Source organism: Leopardus geoffroyi, chromosome A2 (assembly GCF_018350155.1).
Source record: "Leopardus geoffroyi isolate Oge1 chromosome A2, O.geoffroyi_Oge1_pat1.0, whole genome shotgun sequence".
NCBI lineage: Eukaryota > Metazoa > Chordata > Mammalia > Carnivora > Felidae > Leopardus > Leopardus geoffroyi.
In genome coordinates, this window is record NC_059331.1 from 149,264,835 (window position 1) to 149,282,691 (window position 17,857).

General features: G+C 41.8%; 1 protein-coding gene across 2 annotated transcripts in view; it reads right to left on the reverse strand.

Moving 5' to 3' along the window:
* The window catches only part of CHCHD3 (coiled-coil-helix-coiled-coil-helix domain containing 3), a 280,779-nt gene extending 263,527 nt beyond the window's left edge, over positions 1-17,252 (reverse strand). The window contains exons 1-2 of one of the 2 annotated variants that reach the window (XM_045495678.1): positions 16,986-17,252; positions 5,719-5,806 (exon numbers count right to left, since the gene is read on the reverse strand). In XM_045495678.1, the coding sequence (XP_045351634.1) occupies positions 5,719-5,806; positions 16,986-17,066 (169 nt within the window). In that variant the 5' untranslated portion in view covers positions 17,067-17,252. The remainder of the gene's footprint in view (positions 1-5,718; positions 5,807-16,985) is intronic. The other variant, XM_045495677.1, reaches the window with a different exon arrangement.
* Positions 17,253-17,857: the final 605 nt, after the last annotated feature.

The window sequence follows — 17,857 nt, forward strand, 5'->3', positions numbered from 1 at the left end:
TAAAAGTTGGAAACCTAGATTCCGTAACTTCCCTTCCATTCTTGTAACTCAAGTCAAAGGAACAAGTGTAACGTGTTTACTGTGAACTCTCGCTACTGTGTTATGTCTAAATAGGCCTTAAAGAGCTGTTTAAGAGGGCTAGATTTGGGGAGAAAAACACACAGAACATATAGATGAATCTATTTCCCTAAATTGGCTGTTGAGTTTGGGCTGTGCTATTTCCGGCTTAAATTGGTTTCCCGCAATTTGTTAAGGCTGCCAAATACTTAGTGATCTCAGTGATACACTTAACACAAATCAGCAAATCTTTCTTATTTTTCACAATGGCAAGAAATGTACAGAGAAACTTGCCCAGTGAGGATAACAATTAAAGTGAGTTATTTGTCTTTTTTCCCAGATTCATCATTTTCATCTGGTTCCTAGTGGCTTAGGAAACCAACAAATAGCCTCCTAATGTCATTTTTCCTGCCTGTTTTTTTCCTATTGATTTGGGGACAGAGTTCCCTCAACATTAGGTAGGGTCAAACATGAGCGGTCTGACCTCACTATAAGCCAGAAAAACTAAAGGATCAGGGTGGAAATGAAGAAAATCGATATCCAACAGTGGTTTTTAAAATCAAAACAGATGCACAATGTTAATATTGCCTTACAACAGCCAAAAAAAAAAAAAAATCAACTGGTGTAAAAGCAAACCAACATAATTGGGATAACACATAACACAGCAAAGAATTTGAGGCAGCAAGGACACAGTTAAGTTCTTTAGAGCACATTCATTTATTAAAGTGGCATTACAATCTGCTGTGTGTCACATATTATATTATTTTGCCTGAACAGCTTTACATGCAAATACTTATTGCAACGAGTCATTGATCTGGTTCAAGGTTTGGCAAAAAAAAAGTTTCAGTAAAGTCTTTAGAGGAACTCACTTTCTTACAGCATAAATTATATTCTCAAACAATATATATGACAAAACTTAGCTCCTATATACAGAAACCCTAGGGCTCTCAGTCCACCAAATACGCTGTCCTATATTCACACATATGAATAGTCTAGGGCTGGTATGAATGAGACTCCTCAGAGGAAGAAGGCATTTTAATGAATATTAAAAACTTCAACTCGGACGCCTGGGTGGCTCAGTCGGTTAAGCGGCTGACTTAGGCTCAGGTCATGATCTCGCAGTCCATGAGTTCGAGCCCCGCGTCGGGCTCTGTGCTGACAGTTCAGAGCCTGGAGCCTGTTTTGGATTCTGTGTCTCCCTCTTTCTCTGACCCTCCCCCCTTCATGCTCTGTCTCTCTCTGTCTCAAAAATAAATAAACGTTAAAAAAAATTTTTTTTTTTAAATTCAACTCACATTTAATACATAACTTACGTGACACCGAAAAATGTAGAAAAGGCTGGTGACATTTTTATCAATATGTAGACTTGAAAAATTATTTCGTAACGCATCTAAATGATAAACCTTTAAAAACTCTATTACTGAGTATTAACTAAAACCCCCAAATGAGACAAACACAGAGAAGAACATAAACTTTGAGGCTTTCTACTTTTATAAACATTTCTTATTTTTAAGAAAAATAAATTTTTGTTAATTACCACAGTCATGGTCTAACTGCATTCTTAACCTAAGGGCAAGACCATTTCAAAACAGCATGTCAGATCTTAGTTCTTTTCTTGAGTTGGGTTGGAATAGATTAGGGAAATATTCTACTCAGAGGGCCACATCCTGTACCACATCATGGTACAGACAGAAAACGCAAGTATTTATGCAGAATGTGAAGATACAGATGTTCCCCAGCTACTCGGAATCTAAGGAATCAATACCTCCAGGACACTTGTAACACACAGTTCAGGAAGCTATTATAAAGACTGAGGTGGGGAGCCTGGGTGGCTCAGTCGGTTGAGCGTCCGATTTCAGCTCAGGTCACGATCTCGCAGTCCATGAGTTCGAGCCCCGCGTCGGGCTCTGGGCTGATGGCTCAGAGCCTGGAGCCTGCTTCCGATTCTGTGTCTCCCTCTCTCTCTGTCCCTCCCCCGTTCATGCTCTGCCTCTCTCTGTCTCAAAAATAAATAAACATTAAAAAATAATAATAATAATTAAAAAAAAAAAAAAAGACTGAGGTGAAGATAAGTATACCCCAGGGAAATATTCCCGGAAGTGTCCACTTACCCACAATCCTGGGGGAGCTGGGATGTGGGAAAGGCAGGCAACAAGATTCAAACACACAGCACAATTGAGCTCAGTAACTTCAGTCACATCATTGAAATCATCTGATGGAGCTCACAATGCCAAGCACTGATATATTCTAGACTACGCAACAGAACTTTCTGCAGTGATGAAAATGCCCTGTATCTGCACTGTCCAATAAGATAGCCACTAGCTGCATGTGGTTACTGAGCACTGAAATGTGACTCACGCAACTGAGGGGCTGAAACATCAGTTTTATCTCCTTTTCATTAATTTTAATTTAAATCTTCACAGCCACATGTGACTGGGGGCTACCATTCAGAGTGTAGTTCTAGCCTGACCACCAAAACACAAGGTGGCATTCAAAGAGTTTTCAGTGCCCAGGCTGGCCATGGACCCGAGTTCATCAGTCATATCAAACCCAGAAATGGGAAGAGACAGACGCCTCAGCACAGCCAGGGTGCATCACGATGTCAGGTCATGCTCTGCAGGTCAGACCATGAGCATTCACAGAAAGCCTCCCTACCCACATCCACTCTCTCGAAAGTACCAGTTCAAGAAACCAACCCAAGCAGGAAAACGCTTTCTCTCCTCCAATGCACTACTGAATGAGAACTAATGTGGGGAAAAGCTAGAAGATGCAACAATCACTTACAGATAGAAGGTTCTTTCCTAAACTCAAGCAGCACATCACTAAAAGGGAGCTCTCCCTCCAACTAGTTTCTGTCACATCCTTTCCACAAATGAAGCCAGGTGCCATTCAAATTATAATAAACAGGGTGGTTAACAGCATCTGCTCTGGAGTCAAACAGACTTGAATTCAACTGTCACCTCCATTGCTTACCAGCTTTGGGACTCTGGGCAAGATAACTAATCATGTCAAGTCTCCATTTCCTTCTATATAAAACAGGTTAAAAACAGTCCCTCCCTCACAGGGTTATAAGGACTAAACGAGATAAGACAGAAAGGATTTAGCAGAGTATCAAGCATGCAAATGACATTTAAGGATTATTTATCACTATTCCATCATTACTTCATTGTCTTCATCATCACCATTATCATCCTCTCTCCCTAACACTGTAGGAAGGAAAGAAATCTACCCAGAAAAAAATCATGTTGTAGAACAAATTCCAATTTAAAAAATATCCACACATCGGGGCACCTGGGTGGCTCAGTCGGTTAAGCATCAGCTTTAGCTCAGGTCATGATCTCGTGGTTTGTGAGTCCCACATAGGACTCTCTGCTGTCAGCTTGGAGCCCACTCCGGATCCTCTGTCCCCATCCATCTCTGCCCTTCCCCTGCTGATTCTCTCGCTCTCTCAAAATAAATAAACTTTAAAAAAAAATCCACATATCAAAAGTTATTCTTAAGCCAAAATACTTGATATACTTAATTTTAGTATCTTTCTAGGTTTCTCTTATACTATGCTTCTATCTTTCTTATCATCTTCTTATATACTTAGTTGTTTCTGCCCAAAAACCCAAAATTTTTGAAAGCAGAGGAGTTTTGTGTGTGTGTGTGCTCTCAAAACAACTAGCTTAATTATTTGCACAATAGTGGACAGTCAATAAAGTAAATGCCACCTGAATTAAATTTATAGAATTATATTCCAAAACAATCACGAGTAGCTACTTTCAAAATGGATAATGGGATCACCCTAAATTAATTCAACACTTAAGCACTAGGAACTATCCTAGAAGCTGGGAATTCAGTTGTGAAAAGACAAGGGACCATGTCCCTGGAGCTTACCTTCTGGAGGAGATGGCAGTCACTGGACACAAGTAAAAGGATGGTAGGAAATGATAAATGATGAGATGAAAAACAGAAAGGGTCCAGTCATGGTGTGCCTCAGAGGCCAAGGAAAGCAGTTCAATTTATATTCCGTGTACCATGGAGAGCCACCACTGGGATGTGACCTGGACTGATCAATTTTTTTTTGAGATTGCTAAGGCTTCTGTGTGCATGGCAAAGTGTAAAGGGACAAAGAGAGGAAATAGGGAACCAGTTAAGAGGCTCTCAGACGGCAAGGTGAGAGGCACTGGTTGTCTAGGTCGGTGCTACAGCAGAAGAGACAGATGTGAAAGGGTCACATTCCCATGTGTTGTAGACATGGATGGGACGAGACTGGCTAATGGCCCAAAGTAAGGAGTAAGGATAGCATGGGGCCCAGGTTTAGGGCTTGACCACCTGTGCCATTTACTGGGAAAGATGGAGAAAAGCAAGGCTGGGGAAGATCAAAGAGGCTTACTTTGGATATGTTACGTTGAAGATCTGTAAGCAGAGACTTCAAGTAGGCATTGTCTAAGTTTTGTTTCAAGGAGAGAAGTCAGAGCTAGTGATACAATTATGGGAGTCACGGGCATCTGTATCATGATTCAAAAGCCACTGAATTGGGGGAAATTACTTAGTGGAAATCAGCAAAGACAACTAGGCTGAAGAGGTGGGAAGAAAACCAGGAGAGTGTGTGGTCCAGAAGCCAAAGAAAGGGTTTCTGGCAAGGAGGGAGTGGTCACTTTCTAATGTTAATGAACTGTGAACCCCTCTTAATGCTCCCACTAAACAAGAAGATTCATTAACAGCAAGAACTATTACTTATTCATTATTTCTTACTCAACTATTTCTTACTCATCTCTTACCCTCTTCTTTAAAAAACATATCAGAAGCTCAATTCATGGTATTAATGATTGGTAAGAAGGTCAAGACTATGCCCAAGTGAATGGCATCTGGGCAGCATTTCATCTTTCTCAGTGTATCTCAGTCTGGAGGCAGATTTGCCACACGATACCCTTTCTAATAAATACAGAAACTACTTAGTCCAAGATTAACCATCTCGATTATTTTCTCATTGCCATTTTCCGAATAAACAGTGTCCATCCATCACACTGAGTAGCACAAGAACAGTACCACACACATAGCAGGTGCTCAATAAACTATCTGCTGGATGAAGAAATGGATGGGATAGGGGAGAGCAAAGAAAAGGTAAAGAGTCTTCTATTCCACAGGATCCACAAATAAAATGAGGCTTAATAATCGTCTGTAGATTTCATTTAACATCTTGTTTTCATCAATAATTAAGACTGAGAAGAAAGAAACTGTTTATAAACTTAGAAGAAGTCTACTGGAAAATGAAAGCATTAGGGATATTCACAATTTGGAAACAGTAAGTCGATATGTTCTAAGTTCAATATTTTATTATAAATGTTTATTCCTAAATCTCTAATATTCCTACAAGTAATCCATTTTATACAGATATTATGAAGTAACCTGCCAAAACTTAATAAAGGGTTCAGAAGCTGGCTGAGAAAAAAAAAAAAATTGTTCCCAAGACTGTTTTGCAAGTAGATTCATTCTCCTTTTAGTGCAAAATGTCTTAAAAGAAACCCTGGTACTGATTTCTAACATTGCATATAAAAAGCCGAACACCCAAATAACAATAGACACAGAGGAGTGTAGAAGAAGTTGACTACCAAGTAAACTTTTATCGCTTATAATTTCTCTACTAAAAATTCTAAAATTAAAATTCTGAAATACCTGAGGCACCATAAGCGCCAGAATACCGCTGAGACTTCGAACCAGATGGGGAGGTTTCCTTCATACGATCAATCACATTTTCTGAAAGCTGAAAAGGCAACATCAAAATAAAATCAATTATAAAAAAAAAAAAAGGAAAGAAAGAAAACAGTACAATAGCACCCAAGTAATTTAGTCATCCATATCAATATGTGTAGCGAATGGCCTAAAGAAAGCTAATAGCTATAAAACTGAAAGCAAGGAAGAAAAGTTTTAAGATATCAAGATGCACCCTACAGCGCTACTTTATTTCTTCTAATGCACTGTTAACTGTGCATTATAAATACCTCCTGTCCTCATTTTATACAGTGCACTACTAAATTCATCTCTGAGAAAACGTAAGCCGAGAAAACGCCTTTGACTTTCCTCCCCTAATCCTATAAATTAATTTATGCAAGCAACAGGTCTTAGTTCCTTCTTTCCTTCCAGTCTCAAAGGAAATGGTGTCCCTCCATCCCTCCTGTTCAGGCTAATCACAAACAACTGCTCTTTCAACAGATTCTATTATGCAGCTATCCTGTGCCAGGAACCAGGCTAGACTTGGGGTATTCAGTAGTCATCAAGTTGCATAAAGTGGGTTAGAGGAAACAATCATCAGGCATTTAAATATAACAGGAAGAGCATTGCCTATGTCAGCTGGCCTAGAATGGAAGTATACAGAAGGCATAATGGACAGGACATCTAGCCAGGCTTTGGGCATGGGGCCGGGACTGGGAAAGATAAGCAGGTGTTAGGAAGAGAAGGGGATAACAGTACTCCAAGAAGAGGAAAACACACGGCGGTATAGATGAGAAACAGGGCTTGCCACCATCAGACGTTAAGTGCAGGTAACAAGTAGACAGTTGACAGTAAGGCAGAGGCTCTGAGGAACACTCGGGCCTGGAAGGTCTGAGAGTCATCAGTCCCTGAATTACTATTGTACCATTCTTTTTATTTTCTTTATTGCACTTACCACTATCTGATGCATTGTTTGCCTGCCTTTTACACTAGAAAGGAAGTTCCATGAAAGCTAGCATTTGGATGTCCTATTATATCCCCAGAGCCTCAATAAGCCTGGTTAATTGAGTGAATGGCTAAAGAAATGACTGAAACAATATGTGAATGAATGAAGAATGGTTGAAGCACGAAACTGGGGAGAGGGCACAGTGAGAGAAGGTGGACAGGGAAATAAGATTTTGGATTCTAAAGAGTCCTAGCAAACCCATGAAGTGAAACAGTTTGAACTTGATCCTGAGGGTAACTGGGCACAATCGAAGGGTTTTAAGCAGGGTAATGACAAAATCAGACTTACATTTTAGAAAGATCACTCTAGCCACTGCGTAGAGAACAGATTGGAGGGGGACAAGAACAGAAGCAGGAAGTCCCCTGAAGCAAGCTAAAGGACCAATTAAGAAGCTATTAAGCATATGTCCACACAAAGATTTGTGCAGGGATGTTCACAGCAGCATCAGTCATAATATAGCAAGAGCGGAACCACGCAAATGTCCGTCTGCAGGCAAACGGATAAACAAAACATTATGTATCCATACGATGGAATTCAATTCAGCAGTAAAAAGAAGTGAAGTTCTGCCACATGCTACAATATGGATAGATCAAAACAACAATTAAGGGAAGAAAGCCAGATACAAAAGGCCACATATTATATAATTTCATTTATATGAAATGCCCAGAAAAAGGCAACTCTGTGTAGATAGAAAGTAGAGAAATAGATGCTTACGGCTAGAGTAGGAATGGGGATTAACTATAAATGAACACGACAGATCTTACTGTGGTGATGAAAATGTTTTAAAACTGGATTGTGCTGGGGCGCCCGGGTGGCTCAGTTGGTTAAACGTCTGACTTCAGCTCAAGTCATGGTCTCACAGTCTGTGAGTTCGAGCCCCACATCGGGCTCTGTGCTGACAGCTCGGAGCCTGGAGCCTGCAGCCTGCTTCGGATTCTGTGTCTCCCTCTCTCTCTGCCCCTCCCCTGCTCATGCTCTGTTTCTTTCTGTCTCAAAAATAAATAAAAACAAAACAAAAATTCTTTTAAACTGGATCGTGCTGGGGCACTTGGGTGGCTCAGTCGGTTAAACATCCAACTTTAACTCAGGTCATGATCTCACGGTTTGGGAGATCAAGACCCGCATCAGGCTCTGCACTGCAGAGCCTGCTGGGGATTCTCTCTCTCCCTCTCTCTCTCTCTTTCAAAATAAATAAAATTTTTTAAAAATTAAAAATTTTAAAAAAAAACTGGTTTGCACTGATAGTTGCACAACTTGGTAAATTTATAGAAAGTGCTGTATACAGAAAACAGGTAAATTTTTTAATATGTGAAATACACAATAAAGTTGTTTAAAAAAAATTATTAGCCATCCAAAAGGAACACATTCAAAGATATTTAGGATTAAAATAGCTAACATTCACTGAGTGCTTATTATGTGCCAGGCGTTACACTAAAAACACTTTCCTCATTTAATCCTCACCTATCATATGAGACAGACACTTCTCCACTGTATAGGTGAGAATGTGAAGCCCAGCCAGACTAAATAACTTGCCTGGATTTTATATTTTATCAGTAATGGAGCCAGAATCAAACCCAGGAAGTCTGAGTCTCAAGGTCCCACTCAGGTACCCCGCTTTATTGCCAAACCTGGTGTCTGACTAGCCATGGAAGTGAAGCAGAAGTCATCAGAACAGCCAGGTTTGTGAGTTGTGTAACTGGGTGATCCCCCTCCTCTATCCGCAAAGACCTCCTTCCAACTTCCACGTCCTTGACTCACCACCATCTAGCTTATAACCCAGTACAGTGGTGCTCTTGTAAAAGTCACCAATGGCCAAATAATCTTTTGTGTTTATATTTATACAACTAACTTACACGGCTTCCCTTTAGCTTCTAACACCTGCGGTCACTCTCCTCTTCTGGAAATGTCTCCAGTGGCCTTTCTGACCACCCACCATCCTGACAGCCCTAGGGCTCTGGCCACATCTTATCTGTTTGGCAGGCTTCCCCTTCTCGCCTACCCTTAGATGCCAGAGGTCCACATACCCTCCCTTGCCTTTATTCACTTCTCACTCTGAAAGCTCTTGTTGGCAATCTCATCCACTCCCTTGATAACTGTGTTGATGAATGAATGAATTCTAAATCCTTCATGTCCCAAAAACTAAACCTATACATTGAACTGCCTAATGGACACCTCCTCTTGGACAGACCACAAGCCCCTCAAACCCAACATCTCCTAAATTGAATTCATATTTGCCAAAATCTCTCCATCTTCTTGCTTTCCTAATCTCATTAATGACGCCACCTCCATCCAACTTTCTGAATCAGAACAAAGGACTTGTCCTGACTCTTCGTTCTCCCTCGTCCTCTGAGCCATGAATTCTTCAACCGCTAAATATCTACTTATTGCAACATTCCTTCTCCCGTCCCAATTCCCCTGCCCTAATTCATGGCACCATCAATAACCTTTTTAAAACACAAATCTGATTATGGTAACTCCCTGCTTCAACTCCTTCATACCTTCTGTTGACAGAAAAGTCCAAATTCTTCTGCACAGCACCCAAGACTTCCTCATCATTTGGTCATGGCCTAACTCAACAACCTCAATTTCCACAGCCTTTCCCTTAATACTTCATACCTTGTTTCCCCACCTCCATACTGGCTACTTATTTGATGCCATTGCTTTGCCTTTACACATGGCTCTATTGCCTTCTCCCCTGGCCCTGGGGGAGGGAATCACCTTTCAAAATCCAGTTCAAACATCCCACAGCCTTCTCTGACCAAATTAGTTCCCCACTCCATTCCAACTCTGCTTACCCAAGGGCTACCCTTATTTGTGCCCCCACGATACCTTGCACAAATCTCCAAAGACAAAACAAGTATTTTCCTTTCAACAAAACCGTGTGCTCCTGTATACTATTGAATCATTCACCAAATGTTCCCTGCAAGACATTAGTGAACAAAACAGTTTGTACCTGAGCAGTTACTAGTATCTCAGGACCCAAACCGGAATGCAGGGGGAGACAGGTAAGGGAAAGACTACAGCTCAAAAGCTGGCATCTTTGGAGGAAAATCCCAAGGCTCTTGGAAGAGAAATCGAAGTTAGAAAGGACAATGTCAAGGGACTTTCTATTTGAAGATGTCAGGGCCACTTGCATCTTTTATAACAACTGACAGCCACTGACGTTGCTGTTGAAACTCATCTGCAAAGCTGAGATACATCTTAGGAAAAAACCCTTTAAGACTGACTGACTATAATCCTGAGTAACATCCAGTTTCTGGTAGCATCAGGATAAGCGGTAACCCCCCCAATCTCTAGGCCAGTGCTTTCTCTGTTAAACAATACACCCCTACAATCCTATGTGACAAAATAAATTCACTTCCTCTTAAGGAGGTAAAGTGAGCCTAAGCTTTAGAATCTTAAAACTATTTTAACTGATACATAATGTATATAAAGCTCATTCAATATATAATGTAATATACTACACATTATGTATATTTATAGACTATTTAAATTAGTATGCCATAATATATTACATATATATCACATATCATACACTATTATACATCATGTATGGTATGTTACATATTTAACATAATTTGTGTTTAAAGCCAATCACCTAAGGTTATTTTGACATAAATTATATACACACATAATTTTATATGTTAATTTATATTTCTATTGCTCAGGCCAAAGTCAAAGAACTACAACTACACTAAATATATATCCTACACAATCAGAAAGTGAATGTGTTTGCTAAAAACCAAGTGTTAGCTATAAACCTGCACCTGTATTGGGCACAGGCTACCCTTTCTTCTAAATATCACTTCGTCCATTTCTCATCCAAATTCATACATTACCATTACCTATTGCTACTTTCAAAATGAATACGACAGAAAGTTCTTCCAGTGACTAAAGCAGCTTCAAAAGTATTATCCCTTTAGAGTAAAACTAAAGGCTGACCCAAATAGAGGAAAAAGCACGGGCCACCTCCTGGCTATACAATCCTAAGGAAGTCCTCTCCAGGGGCCTCATTTTCCTCATCTGAAACTGAAGAAGGCCTACGCCCAGAGTTTTAGGGAGGATTACCTACACACATGCTTGGTAAAACTTTACCAGCAATACGGCTCCAGCCATGGGGACTTGGACTGATCCTGTCATCATGGTCGTCCACCAGCTCATCAGAGCTTGGGCTGAGCTCCTCGGCTACCCGGTGCATGAAGACCAGGGCTACAGCTATTGCCAGTGGCAAGGCCTAAGTCCTAAAATGATTACATAAAGTTCTCATTTGTCCCTACCCATGCATGCTCTTTGGGTAAAGTGTACTGTCTCTTTCAGCCTGATCACTAAGTCTTTTTATTTATTTTTGTGGCTTATCTGATGCCTCAAAACTTGCTACTTAATGTCAAATTCTTACATCAATTCCAAACATTCCCCCAATGTGGTCTTTGATTGTATTTCAGTAAGTGTATAAGCATGTCATGTCCAAAGCAGCACAATTCATCTTTTGAGTTGATAAACACATCGTCAAGTTGTGTTGGGCATCAACCTCCCTGTTTTGTTCTTAAAATCTTTGTCAGTGGATCCTTAGGCCCTTCCAAAGGCACATCCACGGCAGCCTATGGTTGCAACTCTGCGTACCCCAAGTATGATTCACCCTACCCCAGGCCGTTCTCAGCTACGCTGATACAAGGCAATTGCCATGCTGTGTTATCCTCTGTATTTCCAGTGAACACAAGCTGAGCTGACCTTCCAGGTGCAGAAATGGGTTCATACCTGCACCCTCCCCTCATCTCCTCTGGGAACCGGGGTACTCGTGAAGCAGTTGACATGTCAGGGTTACACCCGCAATCTGTAGCTTTAGAACAACTCTTCTTTGTGATGTGAACAGACCCAAAAGGGGTCAGAGGTAGAACATAAGCTACTGCAAGAGCTGGATAAGCAGCCCTCTGTAAGAGAAGCAGCTACTTCAGGAAACATCTTCCCTTAAACAGGGTACTTCTTTTAGAAAAGCTTCTGTCCTATTTAAAGATCTATAGCTACTATACCTGCTTTCTAGACCTCTCTGTACTTACTCCCCAGCAAGGCAAATACCATGTGCCATCTACAAAAAGTATTTGCAGCAAACAATGGCAAACTCTCTGACACACACACACACACACACACACACACACACACACACACTGGAATCATGCCCGGAGGTCCCTGGACTCAGGGGCCCATGGATTAATTCCTCAGCTGTATGCAACTCTCTGCTTGTTGCAGTGTTCTAGGCAGAATCTATAGCTCACAGATTTACAATAATCTGTGAACTAAAAGAACCACTGTTCTAACATGACAGATGACTTAGAGAAGGGCCTGCCAACATCACAGAATTCCATCCACTGACTTTGATTTATCTGCCCTATTCTCTACTGATGCTAAAGACAAATTTATGTAAATGGGGCTTCCGAAGCTCTGAACCACTCACCACACCAACATGTGCTCCAGAGAGGAGGAAAAGAGGTGTATCATATCCTACAGGGTTCGCTGTGGAACTCAAATCTTCCCACCCACCTTGACTGGTCTTATCTAAAATGAGCACAGATAGGGGCTCCCCAGTGGCTCAGACAGCTAAGCGTCCAACTTCGGTTCGGGTCATGATCTCACGGTTCCTGAGTTCAAGCCCCGCATCGGGCTCTGTGCTCACAGCTTGGAGCCTGGAGCCTGCTTCAGATTCTGTGTCTCCCTCTCTCTCTGCCCCTCCCCTGCTCACGCTCTGCCTCTCTCTCTCTGTCTCTCTCTCTCAAAAATAAATAAACATTAAAAAGTAATAATAATAAAATAAAATGAGCACAAATACACCACTCACCAATCTAGAATCCAGTATTTTCAGAAACAGGAGGCTGCGTGAGATGGACAAAGTATTTCCACTTCCAAGGAACAGAGTAAAAGGAGGGGAGCTCCCTAAGTTACCCTTCTCCAAGAAGTAAAGTTTGCAACCACATGAGACAAATAAATCACACCCTCACCTCCATAATAGTTTTTCTCATCTCTTCCAGATGCATCTTATCCAAAAGATTAAAGGAGTCAGACCCATTTTTGTCGCTCGGTCTTCCTTCCACGTAGGTCATTTTCTGTGAGAGCGCTGGTTTGCTTTTTGTTAAATTACCATTTTAAGACACAGGCTCCAAAAACTGCCATTATTATTTAGAAGCTGTTACTCCTAAACACTTAAGGGCATGGCAAGGGAGGGAGAGATACACAGATAAATACAGTAATTTTTAGCTTATGTTTGTAATTTGCCACAAACATTTCTTTGCATTTGTCATTAGTGGCAATGAACTTCTACTACCTGCATAAAATCTTAGAAAGCTTTAAAAAGAAAAGTCCTAGAAAGTTTAACAGGGTACTCTGCCCAAGAGAGTCACAGATGCTAAACTGCAAAGGTACCAATCATCCACCAGTTAGCTGAATTACCTAGACAACATCCCTCCACACTCCCCATGACTGACTGGACTTGTTGCCTCTGCTAATATACACTCTCCGGAATCCTCAACAACATCTCACGTTAAATAATCTTTTCAGTTAGAGGCTCCCAACTGCCAATACTTCCCCAAAGCATTAGTTGTGTTCCATGTGAGTATCTACACTACCACACGTATGGCTCCCATGAATTTCAGCTTGCAACTTCAAGGCCAGTTGCAGAGACTCATTTATGCCTGGAAAGCACGATAAATATTACTTTGAAAATGATACTCATTGAAGTTGACATTTGCTCTGGAAGAGTTCACTCAAAGCTTTGATGTTTCAGATAAACCAGTGGAAGACTGAGTGGTAAGCATGCCTTCCGAGCAGGCACAGCAGGTGCTCAGAAAAATCCTATTAAGCACATGTAATATGAGTAATGAAAATGCTTGGTCTTTCTATCCCTAGAAATTATTTTAGACTTGGAGAGGAAGGCAAGGAAAGAAGGTGGCCTTTCATCCAACCATGAGTTGTTTCAGATTAGAAGTTGAAATAAGGTGTAAGATTATGGGTGATTTTATGCAAGTGGGGGGGAAAGCTATCAATTGCTAAGGATAAAGGAAATAAACAAGACCCTATAAATACCATGAAAATAACATGTCGTAGGTGAGAATAAACTTTAAACTTAAAATTGTAAGTAGGTCCTTTAATTGCTAGCCACTGAGGACCTCAGCAAGAAAAATCTAGACAAACATTATCAATAAACACAGCCTAGTTACTGCAAGCCTGATATTGTTTGCTAAGTGCAACACTTCCTATATTAAGATAAATGAAGATGAAATTACTATCCTTATCAGTGGAATGCAGAATTGGTTTTCCAGCAGTGACTGAGTCCATGAATCGCTCCTATGCTCTCATTTCTTACGAGTGAGGACATAAATATTAGACATTGGGCAAATTTGGAATGTTTTCTTCAGCCAAGTTGAACTACCTATCTGCAGTTCAACACTGAAGCGTGGACCTCATCGGCACCATGTTTGAATCGGCTGAGCTAAAACCAGTAACTCACTTATGATACTGAGATTGTTGCTTATCCTTCCCGGTGCCTCACAGGGAAACAAGATGACTCTTTCGAGCTAAGAAAAATACAGAAATCAGCTGAAAAAATATACAAAATGCCTAAAGAAAAAAATCACATAGACGATCAGCTGCAGAACTCAGGACTCCTATTTCCCCGTCCACATCTTTAGGTATGCCGTGAGAACACAACATGCTCTAATTTTTAAGTTCAATATAACTTTATATATCCATTCCCTTGAACAGCTCTAATAATAGCTATTACTCATGTAAGTAGTAAACACTGTCAAAATACTAAATGCCTATATACATTGTCAACTTTCTCACCAGTAGTGCTGGATAGAGAAGTATTTCAAGCAGGCTACAGTATGCAGACATACTAAACAAGGAAACACAGTCAAAAGTGACTTGTCCAGGGCCACAGAGCCTAGTGAGAGGCAGAGCTAGGACTAAACCCAGGTCTGCCTGGTTCCAAAGCAAGTGCTCTCTCCACTATACTACACAGCACCTCCAAAGAATCTTCAAATATTAGATGTGATGGAACCTTACAAAAACGGCTGTTTTTAGAAAATCTACAATGTGCCCCATATTTTAAATACCTTAACTCAACTTCTTACCAAATGTAAAAAAGTGACTTGTCCAAAGCCACAGACTAATAAATGCCTAGTCTGAGACTTAAAACCGAGGTCTGTTTAACTCTGACTGATGCTCTTTTGACCGTGACCTCAAAGAACTCAGAATGACCCCCAATACTCAACAATTCAAGAGCGTGCCATTTTTAGAGGAAAATGCGATGGGTTGACTATGGCTACAAGAAATTTATAGTGCCACTAGACTCACAGAATTTCAGAACTTGAAAAGCTCAGAGATCTTAGAGATGTACTCAAGCCCCATCATTTTGCAGATGAGAAAACCAAAGCTCGGAATGATGCAAACTGTCCTTGAAAAAGAAGGATTTGAAGCAACTGGGAGAACACTGCAAGGGCATTCCAGGTGAAGGGTAGATCCTGAAGAAAAGTAAAGCGTAGAGGTCAAAAGGAGCATGGTGTGTGCTTGGATTATTATAAATAAAGGGCGCTCTGTGAGAAAGGAAAAAAAAAAAATAGAAGACAGCTGTCAAGCTGAGCAGCCAAAAGACACAGCTTCTTTTATTTAAAAAGTTTAGAAAAAGTTTTTTAAACAATCTCTCCATTTTAGTCTATTATATACCCCTATCATCATACTTACCCTATTTAACCTTACCTAATATTTGATACTAACCTCTGTGCTGTGGCCAAATTTTCTTTTAATTTAGTTTGCTCTCATCACTGTGTCTGTACTAGAGCATGAGAATAATGATTTATACATTCTTCTGGCCAATGTTTTCTCACCCAAAATTTATTTTGTTTTCTCTTACTCTTCTTTTTCACTCTCTGGTATGGAACAATCAAAGCCTCAAGCAAGATTAAACAAATCTCTGCATAAAACTCAGAGTTTATAGTAGTTTTTATTTTACTCCAAAGAGTACCAACTAAACCACAACAATGCAAGGCAGCCTCAGACATTCTATTACAAAATGTGGCACTATCATTAATTAATATAAAGAAATGGTGGTCACAGACCAAAAACTGAGTTCAACAGTCTGAGTTTCTATAAAGAAAACTTTAATAAATTCTTCTCAAGGTAACAGTCTCACAGTAAAAAGTTTGTAAACATTGTAAATATTTAAGAAATTTTATTTCCTGATAACATGCTAAAAATAATTGATACATTTCATTTACTTGTGCTGGCGATGTAATTACAGAGGAAGAAAAATAAAAGATATTATAAAACGTTCAGAAGTGAAATCGCTTTATTTACTAGGTTCAGGCATACTTTCAAAAAAAAAAAAAAAAAAAAGAGGCTCCAAATTCAGGTGCAGCAGCGAGTGTGTTAATGAAGTTAGTGCTGGTGTGCTGACACCCTAGAGAAAACTCAAGCTGTCAGTTTATGTGTCAAGCACGTGCGGGAACATTAAAAATTCCTCTGCGACGTCTGGTTGAGAACTGATTGTATGACTCCCAGCGGTCTGAAAAATTGCAAACCTGTCTCAGGCCCTGTCAGGCTGGCAGACACTTGTGCTGAAGCAACTGGGTCTAGCCCAAAACTTAGGCGGCTGGCCACAGAAAGAAAGAGGAGGTACCAAGTGAAAGCGAAGAAGGGAGAAGTCACCCCAGGCAGGTCAGAAGTCTATGGGGTGTGCGAGCGTGCGGCAACGGGTGGTATCACAGGGAGGGCACCAAACGACCGAGAGCAGGTAAAGGTCTCCTCAAAGCCAATTCAGCTTGAGAAAGGTAACGGGGGTAGTGCAAAACGAGAGTTGGGGTCCTGAACCCAGGGGGTGTAAGACAAGCCCCATTTCACAGAAGGGAAGACAGGGGTTTCAAATAAAGTCCCACTACTCGTGAGCAATTGTCAAATCTAGCCTGTGAGCCCCTGGACGGTTTAATTCAACGTGGCATTCCCCCCCACCCCCGCAACCCCCTCCAGCACAGTGCTCAGCACTTAGCACACAACCAGGAAATATCTCTGAATGAATGTCCCAAGTCTTGAAACTTCAAGCTTCTTTGCAGAGAACTCGGCTTCGGGCCGGACAACACTGGGGGCCGGGACGGGGGAAACCAGGCTGAGCGAGTCCCGGGAAGATCGGAGGTTTGGGGTCCGAGTCCGGGTGCTGGCCCTCTGCCCGCCCACTGTCACTCACCCGGATGCCCTTCACCACGGTGATGTTCTCATTCTCGTCCGCCTCGAAGGTGACCCGGCGGGTGCTGGAGGTCCCGCCCATGGCTCCTGCCTCTGCCCCCACAGAGACCTAGCTGGACGCACGAGCACTTCAGGCCCCACGCGCACACACGCGCGTGGACACGCCCGAACTCTTCCCTTGCACGGCGGGAGCAAGGCCACGACCCCGAGAAGCAAGGAGAAGGCGCCGGTCCCGAACTCCCGCCTCCTCCGGTCACGCTCCACAACAAAAAGGCCTCCGGTTGGTCGGAGATACGAATGGCCCGCCTCTACTCTGTAGGGGCGCCTTGATTGGTTGGTCCAGACCCGGATGCTATGGCAACAGGTTCTGTTTGACAAGGTTTCCGGAGCCCCTGGGTGGCACTGGGAATTGTAGTCTCCATCAGGCGCGATGGTCGCTGGGACGTTCCCGCCTCAGACCTGGGGCGCAAGGGGAGCATGGCATTCTGGGAGATGTGGTCTTGACTGCCCGAAAGGCTTCTAGCCTGACAACTTTCAAGGAAGTTCGTTTATCTAACAAAGCGTACTTTGAAAATATTCAAGAAACTTAGGTAGGTGCGTTAAAAGATACAATGTCTCTTGGGGCGCCTGGGTGGCGCAGTCGGTTGAGCGTCCGACTTCAGCCAGGTCACGATCTCGCGGTCCGTGAGTTCGAGCCCCGCGTCGGGCTCTGGGCTGATGGCTCAGAGCCTGGAGCCTGTTTCCGATTCTGTGTCTCCCTCTCTCTCTGACCCTCCCCCGTTCATGCTCTGTCTCTCTCTGTCCCAAAAATAAATAAACGTTGAAAAAAAAAAAAAAAGATACAATGTCTCTTCTAAAGGAACTCACAGTTTA